The sequence below is a fragment of the Rhineura floridana genome, chromosome 10 (genome assembly GCF_030035675.1).
Source record: "Rhineura floridana isolate rRhiFlo1 chromosome 10, rRhiFlo1.hap2, whole genome shotgun sequence".
Classification (NCBI taxonomy): Eukaryota; Metazoa; Chordata; class Lepidosauria; order Squamata; family Rhineuridae; genus Rhineura; species Rhineura floridana.
Window position 1 is genome coordinate 15,554,251 of NC_084489.1, and position 12,979 is coordinate 15,567,229.

General features: G+C 40.3%; 1 protein-coding gene across 21 annotated transcripts in view; it reads left to right on the forward strand.

The window, feature by feature from the left end:
• LRRFIP2 (LRR binding FLII interacting protein 2) overlaps positions 1-12,979 on the forward strand; it is a 105,708-nt gene that overhangs the window by 41,400 nt on the left and 51,329 nt on the right. For 10 of the 21 annotated variants that reach the window (XM_061586792.1, XM_061586796.1, XM_061586798.1 and 7 more), the window contains 7 exons: positions 3,137-3,205; positions 5,172-5,234; positions 7,190-7,264; positions 7,828-7,875; positions 7,960-8,004; positions 12,485-12,532; positions 12,643-12,696. The exons of 7 other annotated variants lie outside the window; for them this stretch is intronic. In XM_061586792.1, the coding sequence (XP_061442776.1) occupies positions 3,137-3,205; positions 5,172-5,234; positions 7,190-7,264; positions 7,828-7,875; positions 7,960-8,004; positions 12,485-12,532; positions 12,643-12,696 (402 nt within the window). The remainder of the gene's footprint in view (positions 1-3,136; positions 3,206-5,171; positions 5,235-7,189; positions 7,265-7,827; positions 7,876-7,959; positions 8,005-12,484; positions 12,533-12,642; positions 12,697-12,979) is intronic. 4 more of the 21 variants (XM_061586807.1, XM_061586809.1, XM_061586791.1 and 1 more) reach the window with 1 other exon arrangement.

The following is a 12,979-nucleotide window of genomic DNA, read 5'->3' on the forward strand; positions in this document are numbered from 1 at the left end:
GGACAAGACAGTTGTTATGAGTTCATTGATGAATTCCAGGAACCACAAAACTGATGTGAGGTCTGTAGGTCGATCGGTATCCCAGTGGTGAAGGATTGGGACGACTTTGTTGTTGTCCTTTTTGGGGGTGGAAAGTAGAACCTTCTTTTTATCATTAGTCTCCACTAGGTAGCAGTTTAGTGATGAGCTGAAGTGTTGTTTGCCTATGAAGGGAAGAACAGATAAGTGCAATATCTGGCTCAAGCAGTGGGAGGTAGATCACCACTTCTACGTCAGCCTAACAACCAGTGAGTAGCCCAGTGAACAGACTGAGTGCTGTAGAATATCCATGAACGAGTCTGCCAGGAACTCAGCTATGTTGCGCAAGCTTGTTAAGCCCCTCCCTGGTGTGTCTTACATCTGAGGGGACTTTTGTTATAATGACCCTTGCCCATTGAACTGCCGGCCGAGCTAGGAATGAATTGGTTGCAGAAGCCCTCATTAACAGGGCTGAGGCTTGGTGTGCGAGTCACAGGGCTTCATTATACAGCCATGAGAGTGGCTGTATTCTATATCCAGTGTGGATTTTTCGCACTCTGCAATGTTAAATTGAAAATACGCCCCATGCCACCACTCTCCATATGCTCAGAGGCACATGTTCCCAAATTCTTCCAAGCTACACAGGAAGTGGACTGGACTGTGAAAGACCAACCCAAATTGTGTTTGCATTTTGACAAATTTGTAGGGCAGTACAATATCTCAGAGGGGAGGTCAGGTTTCCTGCTCCCCTGGTGCATTCACTATAGCTGTCCAATTTCCCTGCTTTTTAAAGTTTGATAAAAATATCTGTGGGCTGTAGGTTTGTTCTTAAACTGCAAGGTTTTTGCCTATTAGTGAATCACTGCTTCTGACACTTTGGTCTGCAATAGTGTGCTCCTCACCTTCCTTGGGAATAACAGTTTTGGCCCCGAAGCAAGATGATGTTTCTTCAGTGGTTGGGACCTTAAAGCTGTCTATCACATAGAGTTTCACGGAAAGATAATGGCCTTGGGCATAGTCAGATGCTGTCACTCTTCTTTGACAATGTCCTTAAAGAAATTTGGGGAAGGAATGGTGATGTGTTATTCCCCTGGTTTGGGAAAGACATCAGAGGATTCCTGTTCCCCCCTCCCCCTTCCTCCGAATGAGAGGCAGCCTCCTTGGGGTGCTCTAGCTATAGACATGCCATGGCCTTGGTGACTAGGATAGGATATGAGTCTGGAGAATACAGTATAGCCTTTTGGAGTGTGGGATGGGGGAGAGGAAGATTGTCTCCCTTTCTCCCTTCCTGAACTTGAAGATTTTGAAGGGAGTAGTTTGCCCTCCCTTAGGTGATCTCGGTTGAGAGATGGGGTGCTGGAGAGATTGAGGGACTTTGAGCTGGAGGTGCTTACCTTGCCCTTGTCCTTGCTAGGGACCCCAGGTAAGGAATGGACATTCTGTGTTTGCCCTTTCCCCTCCCCCTCTCCAGGCTGGAGCTGGAAGAAGAGGGGATGGAAGAGCAGGTGGTGGACCAGGAAGGTGTCCGTGCCTTGGAGTGCCTGTAACCCTTCTTATGGGTGCAGGCCCAGCACTTGGCCAGTGAAGCCCCTGCTTCCCGTGTGATGACCTTGTTCAGTCAGACCATCATGGCCTTAGGGGGGAATGCACAGCATTGAAGGTGTTTAGAATGCTTGTTCCCTGCTAGCTGTAGCATGGGAATCCTGTCTCCCACACACACACTTGGTAGAGGGACAGAAAAGCTCCTTCAGGCGGCAAATCCAAAATCACTGTCACTGAGGCCAGCGTACAAAGGGGATTGCCAATCTGGGAGTTTGAGTTCTCCCCTCTGAGGGAATGCTGCCTTCCTTGACTGAGGAGCGGCATGAGCTGTTCCCCCTCCCCCAAAGCCATTGTCAAAATGGAAAGGTTGGAGGAGAGGAGCTATGCATCTGGGCAAGGGTAAATACCCTTCTCTCCCCTAGCAAGCCCTGTACCTGGAACAGCAATGTGGCTACTGCTCTGAGCGGAGGCATGCTGCCTAAAGTCCAGTGGCTGGAGTCCAGAGGGCAAAGGACCAATTCCACTACCCTGGAGAGCCACAGTGCAAGGAGCACTGTGATGGATCCTCCAGGTGCCAAGGGAAAAGACTACTCCCCCCTTCCCTCCCTCCCCCCAGTCTGTCTGATCACTGATGGGAGGGAACAGGAAGAATGGTGGCAGTTGCAAAAGAGAAGAGTGGAGCTATATAACTAGAAAAAACTTATGGGGACCCTGTTAACTTGCTTGGAGGTAGAGTCAAAACTGAAAGTGGGGAGAAAGTTACTTCCCCTTCTGGCTGGCTACAGTTTGAATATTTTTTCAAAAAATGTGTTCTTTGACCCTGTGTCCAGGAGGAATTAGCCCATTACTACTCCTCCACCAGGAACCCTTGTTACAAGGTAATGTGATTGGGGTTAACCAAATTTAGTACCTATGCAACCTCAATTACTGCGCTCTGGCTAACCATAGAAGATTAAGGGTGGTGATGGGCACAAACCTGTGGCACACTCCCATTCTCTTAGTCTTGCAGGTTAGCAATGTTGTGACTCATTGGGTTTGTAACCTTATGAGTTTGTAACTCTGAATAAGAAAAAAAATCTGATTTCTCTAGTCAGAAGAACACTGAATTTCAGTATTCTAAGACTTAGAAGATGAATGTCAAAGTCGAACAAGTGTTTCCTTTTTGTCTAGTTAAAATAAAACAGTGTTATATAACTAGGCTGACAATAGTTAAGCAAAGAAAATTGCACAATACTTGGTTTGCATTGCATACAGCGCTTCTATTTTGTACAAAAGATTGATTCAGTGATGCACACCTGCTTAATACAGAGTTCCTCATTTTGGCCAGACATGTTTGTACATGATCGTTGACTTACAGACTAAACTTTAACCTTTTGATGCAAACCAATTAAAACTTCTGATGCAGCAGATAACGTTAAAATGCATTTGTGTTGATAAATATGCTGAGAGTAAGGATTGAAGTTAAAAATTCACTAAAAGTCCAAGAATGAAAATGTTACACTTAAAGCTATACTTTTTTTAAAAGCAGTGAACTTTATTTTTGAGGCTTATTATCTTCTACAATTTCGTTCTTAAGAATCCTTCCTTGGATGTCAGTGGGTCACACAGGAGCAGAGCAAGTACTTCCAGAAGGAGAGATCTTGTGGTGTGTACTACTAATGAGTATGCTGTGGTTTGTTCACGTAACATTTTGTGCATACTAATGAGAAATATTGATGGCAAAGGGTGCTATCCAATTGTGGCTGGCTGCTTGTGTAACAGACTTCTGCTAATGCTCACAGGACTCCTTATTCCTCTCCTTCCCTTTGTGAGCCCCCCACATGCCCCCAAATTACTTCCAGAGGCTTGGGGGACCCTCCAGAGCACATTGAGAGGCTGCTGGGGGCTACAGATGGGAGGGGAGCAGAGAAGGGGAAATCCTGGTGCAATGTGAGATATCCCTCCATATTTTAATAAAATACTCGAATGTAGAAGCTCAAGACATTTAATGTATTAAGTGAGCACTGTGTGTGTAGAGAGCGAGAGAAATGAAAATCCACTGGCAGCAAAAATCATATTGTTGCTTGAGTTGTTGGGATGCAAATGAGAGTGAGAGAGCGAAAGTGAGTAGGGTGTGGGCAGGGAATGCTTGTGGGTTATATTCAGTGTTGGTTTTAAGCTAGCAGAAATGCTTCCTCTTGTGCGTGATCCCTTATATTGCAGCCCAATCACTGGATCTTAGGTGGAGTCTGTTGGTGATCCCCCATGACTCAGATGCTCAGCTTGTAACAACTGGAAGCTGTGCATTCAGTGTAGTGTACTCAAGCCTATGGAACTCCCTCCTTATTTGGCACCCTCCTTATTTGACTTCAGGCACATGATTAAGATTTTCTAGTTCCAGCAAGCATTTTAAGGTAGTATTTGATTTTAAGATGATTTTTTAATTTTATTTTATATATAGCTCATTTTTATGTACACTACTTAGAAATGTGAATGATTAAGCCATATATAAATGTCTTAAAATATAAAGTAGATAAGGCTAGGCACCCCGTTTTTGTCAATTTCTTCTGCCAATTGTAGTCTTCTATGCAGTTTCCCATACAGTTCCAGAGGGCTTTGTGCAAGCAGAAGCACTTCCACTCACTTAAAGGCGCCACTGGATACAACCCTATATTTTTACCTATACAGTAGGGCCCCGCTTTACGGCACTTCGCTTTAAAGCGATTCGCTAATACAGTGGCCTCAGTTAGACTAAAGTCCCAATCATACGGCGCTTGTTCCACTTTTACGGTGGTTTTCGGGCATCGCACACCATTCTATTCAGTGAGTTCTGCATTACAGCGGTTTTCGCTTTAGAGCGGTGGTCCGGAACGTAACCCGCCGTATGAGTGGGGCCCTACTGTATATTTGTAATAGCTTTGGAGGCCTTTTGCAGATGGTATTGTCTGTAGTGCATCTGTAAAATAACAGCATGTGAGAGATCATAGAAATGGGAACAAGTCTTTATCTTTGCCCACTAATTTTAATTATGTCTGGTAGTTTGTATTTGTGAGGGGTTCTTTTGTTTCAACTCTTGCATTTGTGTTTGAACTTGGATAGCTTTCTGCATATAATTAAGCATAATGATAAACGTGTCATTTATCATTTCTGTGCTTGGCACCTTTTGATGAACCATGTGAATGTGTTTTAGTGTGTGGTATTGAGTAATACACAAATGGGGAAATAAGTACATTTGATATGTTGCAGTTGTAATACAATACAGTAGGGCCCCGCTTTTTGGCGGTCCGCTAATACAGCGGCTTTCAATTAGAGTAAGGCCCCACTCATACGGCGCTTGTTCTGCTTTTATGACGTTTTTCGGGCATCGGGTGCCATTCTGCTGAATGAGTTTCACATTTAGGCGGGGGTCTGGAACGTAACCCGCTGTATGAGTGTGGCCCTACTGTACAAATCAATGTGCTGTTTCTGCCTATCCGTTCTGTTCAATTCTCTCTTTTTTTCTTTTTTGGTAGTTGAATGGTTAATAAAGTTTATATTTACATTTGTTTTTAACTGATCACATGGAGGTTTAGAATTGTTTCTGTGGAAACTACTGTTCCTTGAGAGTAACTTTATAACTCTTTACTCAACAGAGCCATACTTATGGAGACTCTTATGGTGGGAAGAAGTCTTCTAGCTCTCATAAAGATCTTTTGGTTAGTGTTTTTAATTAGGGATTGCTATAATTTTACCTCTTCTTGGTTTCTTTATACAATATGTTGCCACATACACTTGATATATTGGCTGTATAAGATGCCTCTACTAACCTGGAGATCTTGCTGACTGGGCAGACACTTTGCCAAAATTATGTAATGGCAGCATTAAAATGTGAACAGGGTGGTTGGGAATGATAAACCCTAAGACTAGTAAGAGGCTAGTGGAGTCTTCCTAGTTGCTATATTCTCCCCAATATGTTTTGTCATTTGGTTTTTTTCTCTTGTCCCTTTCTGAGTTTTTTCTGAAATATTTTGAATTCTTGACCTTAGCATTGCATTCATAAAAGTGAAGTTTTATTTCTAGTTCTGTATTTGTTCTCAGCTGCACAGGGATCTACTTAATTAAGCCCCTCAGTAGTGAGTGCTTGGCATTCCATTGAGGAACAGTCTATATAAGGTCAGATACTTGGCTTGAAGTAAACACATGAAACCACTTAAGTAAATTATTGCAACACAGCTTAAATGTCTTGATTTCTAAAAAAAAATGTGTACAATTTGAGAATGCTTAAGTTAGGATAACTTTTTGCAGATGGACACTGAAGCTTGATTTCTCTTGGAGCAGGCTTAAGTTGCTATTTAGTCTTATAAGAAACTTTGCAGTGAGTAGTTCAGCTTTCATTTTAAAAAAGCATTTTTAATTTAAATATAAGCTTACATTTTAACTTAAAAGTTAAAAGCAAGTATTTTTGGCCACATTCATGCATTGTGCTAAACCATGGTTTAGTGTGATTGCATGAGCAGCAGCAAGCTTTAGGCTTACATACTTGTCTCCTCATCTCACTTGGCTGAGATGAGGAGCTTTTACTTTTGAAGTTTTTACATCTGATTTTAATTAACCATGGCTTCCTGTTTCATTCAATCCAGAGATTGCACTTTACACTAACAGTGATAAGTTTCAAACAAGTGGACTTGAAACCATTGGTTGCAGAACTGGCTTGTTTAACCAGAGTTAGTGATAAAGCACGATCTCTGGTCCATTTGACATGACAAGCCAGAATTTGTGGCAAATGAAGCTAAATGCTAATGAAGTCCTTCTCCTGGTTATGCAAGAGTAGTAGAGGGAAGGGAGGAGCATGTAACCATGAACTTGGTTTTGACTCCTTCTTCTTTGTCAATGTAGGGCTAAACCATGGTTTAGTGCTACTTGTTAACTGGGCCAGTGTAAACTACAGTCTTTGGTTTTGACCAAACAGAAAGTTGTGGTTAACTGGAGCCAACAGTAAAAGCTTCCGAAGTCATTATTTGGAATGACTGTGGAACATGCAAGCCTGAGGCACATTGCTTTAAACCATGGCTTAATGTGATAGTGAACATGGCCAAAGTGAAGTTAACAGCAACAGTGGGAGAGGCATTGCTACTTAAAGTTATTGGAACAGTTATTGGAAGATAGTTTCCAGTCACTTTGTAGCTTTTCTGTTTTTTTTATCAGCCAGATACTTGGGCAACATCCAACGGTGTCCCTTCTGCGGAAGGGAGGCAAGTCCCCCAACCCTCCAGAGCAGGTTTAGGGAGCTGCTGGGGTGTGGACTTCAGGGGGAAGGGAAAATTGCCAAAAATTGCTGCCTTCCCAGTTCTTCTAACAGATGGCTTCTGTCAGTAGTCGGGACAACATTGGATACCATCCTTGTCCAGTGTAAAAAATGGATATCATTGGTATAGGCCAATACAAAAGCTTTATTTGGGAAAGGCATCTGCCCCTAAAAAGCATGTACACTATGAGGATGACATAAAGCACATTAGTATATAAACTGCTGCTGGCGTCTCTTAAATTTAATATACAGTATTTCAGAGCATCACAACTTGTCATATTTCTTGTATCCTGAAGTAAAGGTCAATATTTCCTTATGTGTTTTGAGTTTGAATACCTTTACAACTCTGTAATATATTTTTGACAGACTGGATTTTACCACGACCAACGAAATTACAGCAGCCTTAGACATAGCAAACCGCTTTCTACCTACCATCCTCGGGTTTGTCTATTTGTTTTTTACTGAAGAAATCTGTTGAGAAAAAACCTAGAGCATGACAACTAACATAACCATAACAGCAGAGCTTTGCTTGAATTTTGATTGTTTAGATTAACAAATCAATATTTGGTAATCATAAGGTTTCCAGATCTGCTGGGGTTTTTTGTTTTACATAGATTATCTCTATATGAATCAAATTATGGGTTAGAAGTAATGCTAGGTTGATGAATTCAGACTTGCATCCTCTTAACTTTTTGTGGTATAACTGTTTTGAACTTGTCTATGCATTTCACAAATTTTGGAGTTGTGGGTAATCATTTAATGGATTTTCAGCACAAATAGCTTTAAAATTAAAAAGTGGAGACTTGTATGGTAAGTCCTGATTAAACAACTAATGGAATGTTTAGTCTGGTGTTTTCCTGCTAATTTTAAATTATTTGGTCTTCCTTTGTTTTTATGCTGCCACTTCATAAGAATACTTGCATGTTGATATGTGTATATTTTATGAACAATATGTTTCATTTGTGTGGCATTAAATGTAATACAGTGTCTTATTCTCGTCACAGTCATCTTCTCTATGCAATGATCCTTTGGCAACAACTAAGAGTTACAGGGTTAGTAGTGTGTGATATAAATGTATTCCCACATTTAGGAGTTACAAGGCTCTGTAAATCTAAAAACAACACTCTCCTCTATAGGTGTCTCCAGATGTAAACACTGGTTTGATAAGAAGTGCCAGTTTGGTTCGTATGCAGATCTGCATGGTTGTCCTAAGCTTGCATTCTGAGGGTACTGTGGCTTGAGAGTATTGTGTGTTCTGTTTTGGAAAATACTAGGTTAAGCATGCAGTAATATAAAGATGAACAATATCTGAAAAAAATCTTGAGGAAAGATGAAGCTTAAATGTACTGCAGGCTGTCAAGTCTGTTCTTGGCTTTTTAAGCCAAATTATATTGGATTTCATGCCTTTTTGTCAATTGTAATATGCATATGAGTATTGTTAATCATAAACTGTTTTTGTATGTACTTTGTGAGCTTCATCACTGTCTCTTCTACTGAGTTGTGGCTGGAAGATTTGGGTCTCACAGTTGTTCCACCAGTGTGTAGAATTCCAAGCGCATATACCGTATATTCCGGCGTATAAGGCGACTGGGCGTATAAGACGACCCCCAACTTTTCCAGTTAAAATATAGAGTTTGGGATATACTCGCCGTATAAGACTACCCTTGCTTATGACATGCAGGTACTTAGCAGGAAAACTGTCACTTATAAACTTATAAATATTAATATTTGGATTGTCCAGTTGTTTTGTTTTTGTGCCTAGGAATTAGCACCAAAAACTGGGGAAAGATGTGAGAAATCTTTTTTTTAAAAGCAACATTAAATGCCTAGACTCTAGTTTCCAACACTATGGAGTATTTATTGATTGATTAAGAGAATTTATATCCTGCCCTTTTGCTGTTAAAAACAGAGCTCAGCACAGCTTACAAATATAGTAAAAACAATAAAAATACACAATCAGAGAAAAACAAGCCAAAATGTTAGGAAAAGGAGTCTTTCACACCACATGCTCAGTTCTAAATACTGTTGCAGCAAGTTTTACAAGTTCCTCCAGTATTCCACTGGTGCAGGCACTCAGACATTCAAAGTACTGTATGTTTCTTAGGTTTTATAAAAGCAGAGCTTTGCTTAACTCAAAATTTCTTCTCCCTTTGATAACCACTTCTACACAGGTTCCACCTCCATACTCAAAATGAAACTGAGCCTGGAAGTGTACAACAACCCCACACATACCTTGCTAATTCGATTATCAATGCCAGGATGTCTGTCTTATCGACTACTCTCCTGCTCCCCACACACACACACACACACACACACACCGGGCATCATGAAAGACCCAGTCCTGGGCTCAGAAAGAAAATAAATATCTGGTCCTCTTCAAAGTATTGATAAGCCTCTTGTTTTAATTGAAATAATAATTATAAATTCTTGTTCTTATCACTAATGGGAGTTAATTATCTTGCATATGCTGCTGTTGCTTCTATGGCTGTAACGGAGTGAGGTTAAAGATAAGTGAAATGCAAATAGGAAAAAAAAATACAGAAGGCAGTAACACTTTCCTAAATGTAATACCATACCAACCACAACAAGATTCCTATAAGGCAAAAAACTAAGCATCTCACAACCAGTCAGGATTCCTAACCAAAAATATGATAAATGAAGAAATATTTATATAAGCATAATTATCAAATATATTTATTATTTACACAAACTGTAAAGATATTTATAGTGCAATCCTAAATTTATTTATTCAGAAGCAAGTCCCAGCGTATTCAATGGGGCTTACTCAAACAGGGACAGAAATGCAACCTCAAGTGATAAGCAACTTCATTCACACAACCCAAAATTCCAAATCATGCCACTTTACACTGTTTTGCAACTGTTTATACTTGTTTTTATGCTTATTGGATTTTAAATGGCTTTATTTCTTGTTGTGAGCTGCCTTGGTTTCCAGCCCTACCTCACAGGGGTGTTGGAAAGACTCCATACACACACGCACACACTGAAGATGTATAAATACATACAGCCCATATAATAGTTTATTGTCAAACCAATTGGTCATTGCAGAAAAATCAGTATTAGTTTCCTACAGAATAAAAACTGCAATACCTAAGTAAGCCCTGCCTACTTGCTTTAAAATAGGACTGGGGGGGGGGGCAGAAAGAGAACACAAACACAATTCTTTTTTACATTCACTCCAAAGTCCCATTGATTTTCAGCACATTCATAATCATGTCTACTCAAAAGTAATTCCTACTGAATTCAATAGGATTTACTCTGGACATATGGGATTAGCACTGTTTTTACCCCCAAAAGCAACTATTGGGAAGGTTTTCAAAACACTGCCCAGGATCTGACTCCTACACACAACAGGGGGAAAAACTGAAATGTATATACCTACCCAATTTATGAGATTTTCAGATAAACAGGAGGGGAAACCACCATTTTCTGGCCTCGCAATGAAGTTTTGCAGACACTGCCACCAAACAAACACTTCACTGATTGGCTGAAATCCTGAACGGGCGGGGTTAAAGCTACGAAGTGCTATACAGTAGTTTAAAAAAAGATTTAACTGGGGGGGGTGCCTGACGTTTTTATATATATCTCGAGAACCGCACCACCTAGAAACTTAATTTTTTTTTTAAATGAAAGCTGAGAATCCGGGCCACCTAAGGGGCTAGCCGGGCGCCAGGTGGCATGCTTAGAATCCAGGTAAAACCCGGCTATCCGGGCAATATGGCAACCCTAATAAGACGACACCCGGCGTATAAGACAACCCCTGACTTTGGAGAAGATTTTCCAGGGTTAAAAAGTCGTCTTATACGCCGGAATATACGGTATATTTATGGCAATCAGAGTAGCCTGCACAGGCTGAATTGCAGCTCCTTTAATTCCTTTGGGACCCATAAAATGTTAACCCTAGGCAACCATTGTACAGGCATGCAATATTCCAGCACTAATTGTGCCTTTACCTTTATTGTATTAAAAATGTGAAGGCACCCTCAGGTAGGCATGGTGTGAATGCTTCTCTTACAAAATACAAAGCAAAGAGCCACATCCACCAAGTGTTTATTTTAGATGTTTCAGTGTATGTTTTTAAAACACTAAAATACCTTCCTGCGGCTGAACCAGTGACAAAACCCTCCATAGTAATTGGCTAAGCTGTTGTGATGTGGAATGCTCACTGATATGCTAAGGTTAGTCATCAATATCAAGGACATGTGACTGAGGCTGTGAAGCTCACTAGGAAGCTTCAGGATTAGGGAAGCTAAGGGATAGGAATGCAGGGTGGCCAAAAATGGAGATAATAGACTGAAGTGTAAGTATAAAAGGGCGTATACCTGCTGGTAACAGGTAGAATTGCTCCCTTTTTTACTGTTCCAGTGCCTCTAAAGGAAACCCAGTAGGCATAAAGCATAGATTTAAGGGTTAAAGCCATTTTGGGGATGAAAATAAATGGAAAATGCTTCATTTGCTAGATTTCTGTACCTGGGTGCTATCAAAGGCCAGCAGTAGGGACAATAACAAAGTGAGCAACAGCAAGTTGAAGAAGGGAGAGGCCTGAACAATGGGGGAAAACAGGGACTAAAGATGCATGATGTTATACTTGACTAGGGTGGAAAGACAAGAATCCTCATGGAGATTCACCAAAGTGATATTTCTATGTTTCTGCAAATCATCACCAGAAGTTTCCTTCTGTCATCTTGGATACAATTGCTCCATGTGGCTGTGTCTGAATCATGTGGAGGAGTATTTTATTTAAAACAAGTTATACCATTGGTCATAGAATGCTGGAGTATCAGACCTCTGCTCTACATACAACCTTTCCAGAGGCAGGTAATAAACTGAAGATAATAGGAAGGAGTTGGAGCAAATATACCTCCCCCTGACTGTAATGAGGAATACTTCTCTGATTTTAAGACTAGTAGTTGGGAAGGAACCATAGAAGAAAAATTCACAAGATGAAATCCTACTGGTATTTTCCTGTAGTGTGGCTTGAAATTTACTGTGTTTCTGCTTAAAAATGTGACAAGCTTCAGGTTAATTACAGCCTTGTTAGCACTGCATGAGAAATAAACAAATTACTACTGCTTGAACATGTGTGTTAAGTTTACAACCTTTCTGGAATAAACAAAGGCTGCTTGTGTCTGCAGAATCTTCAGAGGTTTTCAGCAAGTGGATGGGTGCTTTAAGTGCTGACTGTGCTGTTTTAAGATGGTGGGTTGGATTAGAATAATTTTGTGTTTAAAGCTGGGTGAAGTGGAAGAAAAATCTTAAACACATGGATAAGTTTCTTATTTTAAAAAGCAACCACTTGCTATGTTTGCAATGCTTGGAACTGGATAGTTTGGCAAGATTCCTTGAATGATGGGAAAAACTGATGCCAGAAGGAATAACCTTTTACATTATGAATATCAAAGGACATGTGAATATTATTGCTACCATATATTTAGTATTAAAGGCACTATATTAAATCTGTGTCTGCAGGTTTACAATCCAATATCATTTCCCCAGAAAAACACAATTTTTAGTGAAAGAGACATGCTTTCTTTTGATAAATGTGAGGATTTACTGCATAACAGCAATGCTTACAGACCACATAAACTTATGTTTTTGTTCTCCAATACTGTAAATAGAAATATCCTTTTCTCTGTTCTTTAGGCATCGCTAAATAGTGATGGATTGTATCACCCATGTAGTTATCGTACTGTAAGTGTATGGGGCTTTTCTGTTTGTTTCTACAAAATACTTTTTGTGAAGATAAGTAGCTGAAAAACCAAATATTTTCCTTTTCCTTCTCTTTATAACTTTGATTTTAGCCTTCAGAATACAGTTACTCTTCAAGAGCAAGTTCGGCACGAAGTAGTCCAGTGGTGAGAGGATTACTGCATGTCTTAAAAGTTTTTCTCCTTTGACTAATAATACTCTTCTATTTCACCATTTGCGTGAATCACCCTACTGATAATTGCATGGGTTGTGGAGTTTGAAGAGAAGACTGAGGGGAGATATGATAGCACTCTTCAAGTAAATGAAAGGTTGTCACACAGAGGGGGGCTGGGATCTTTTCTCGATTGTCCCAGAGTGCAGGACATGGAATTATGGGCTCAAGTTGCAGGAAGCCAGATTTCGACTGAACATCAGGAAAAACATCCTATC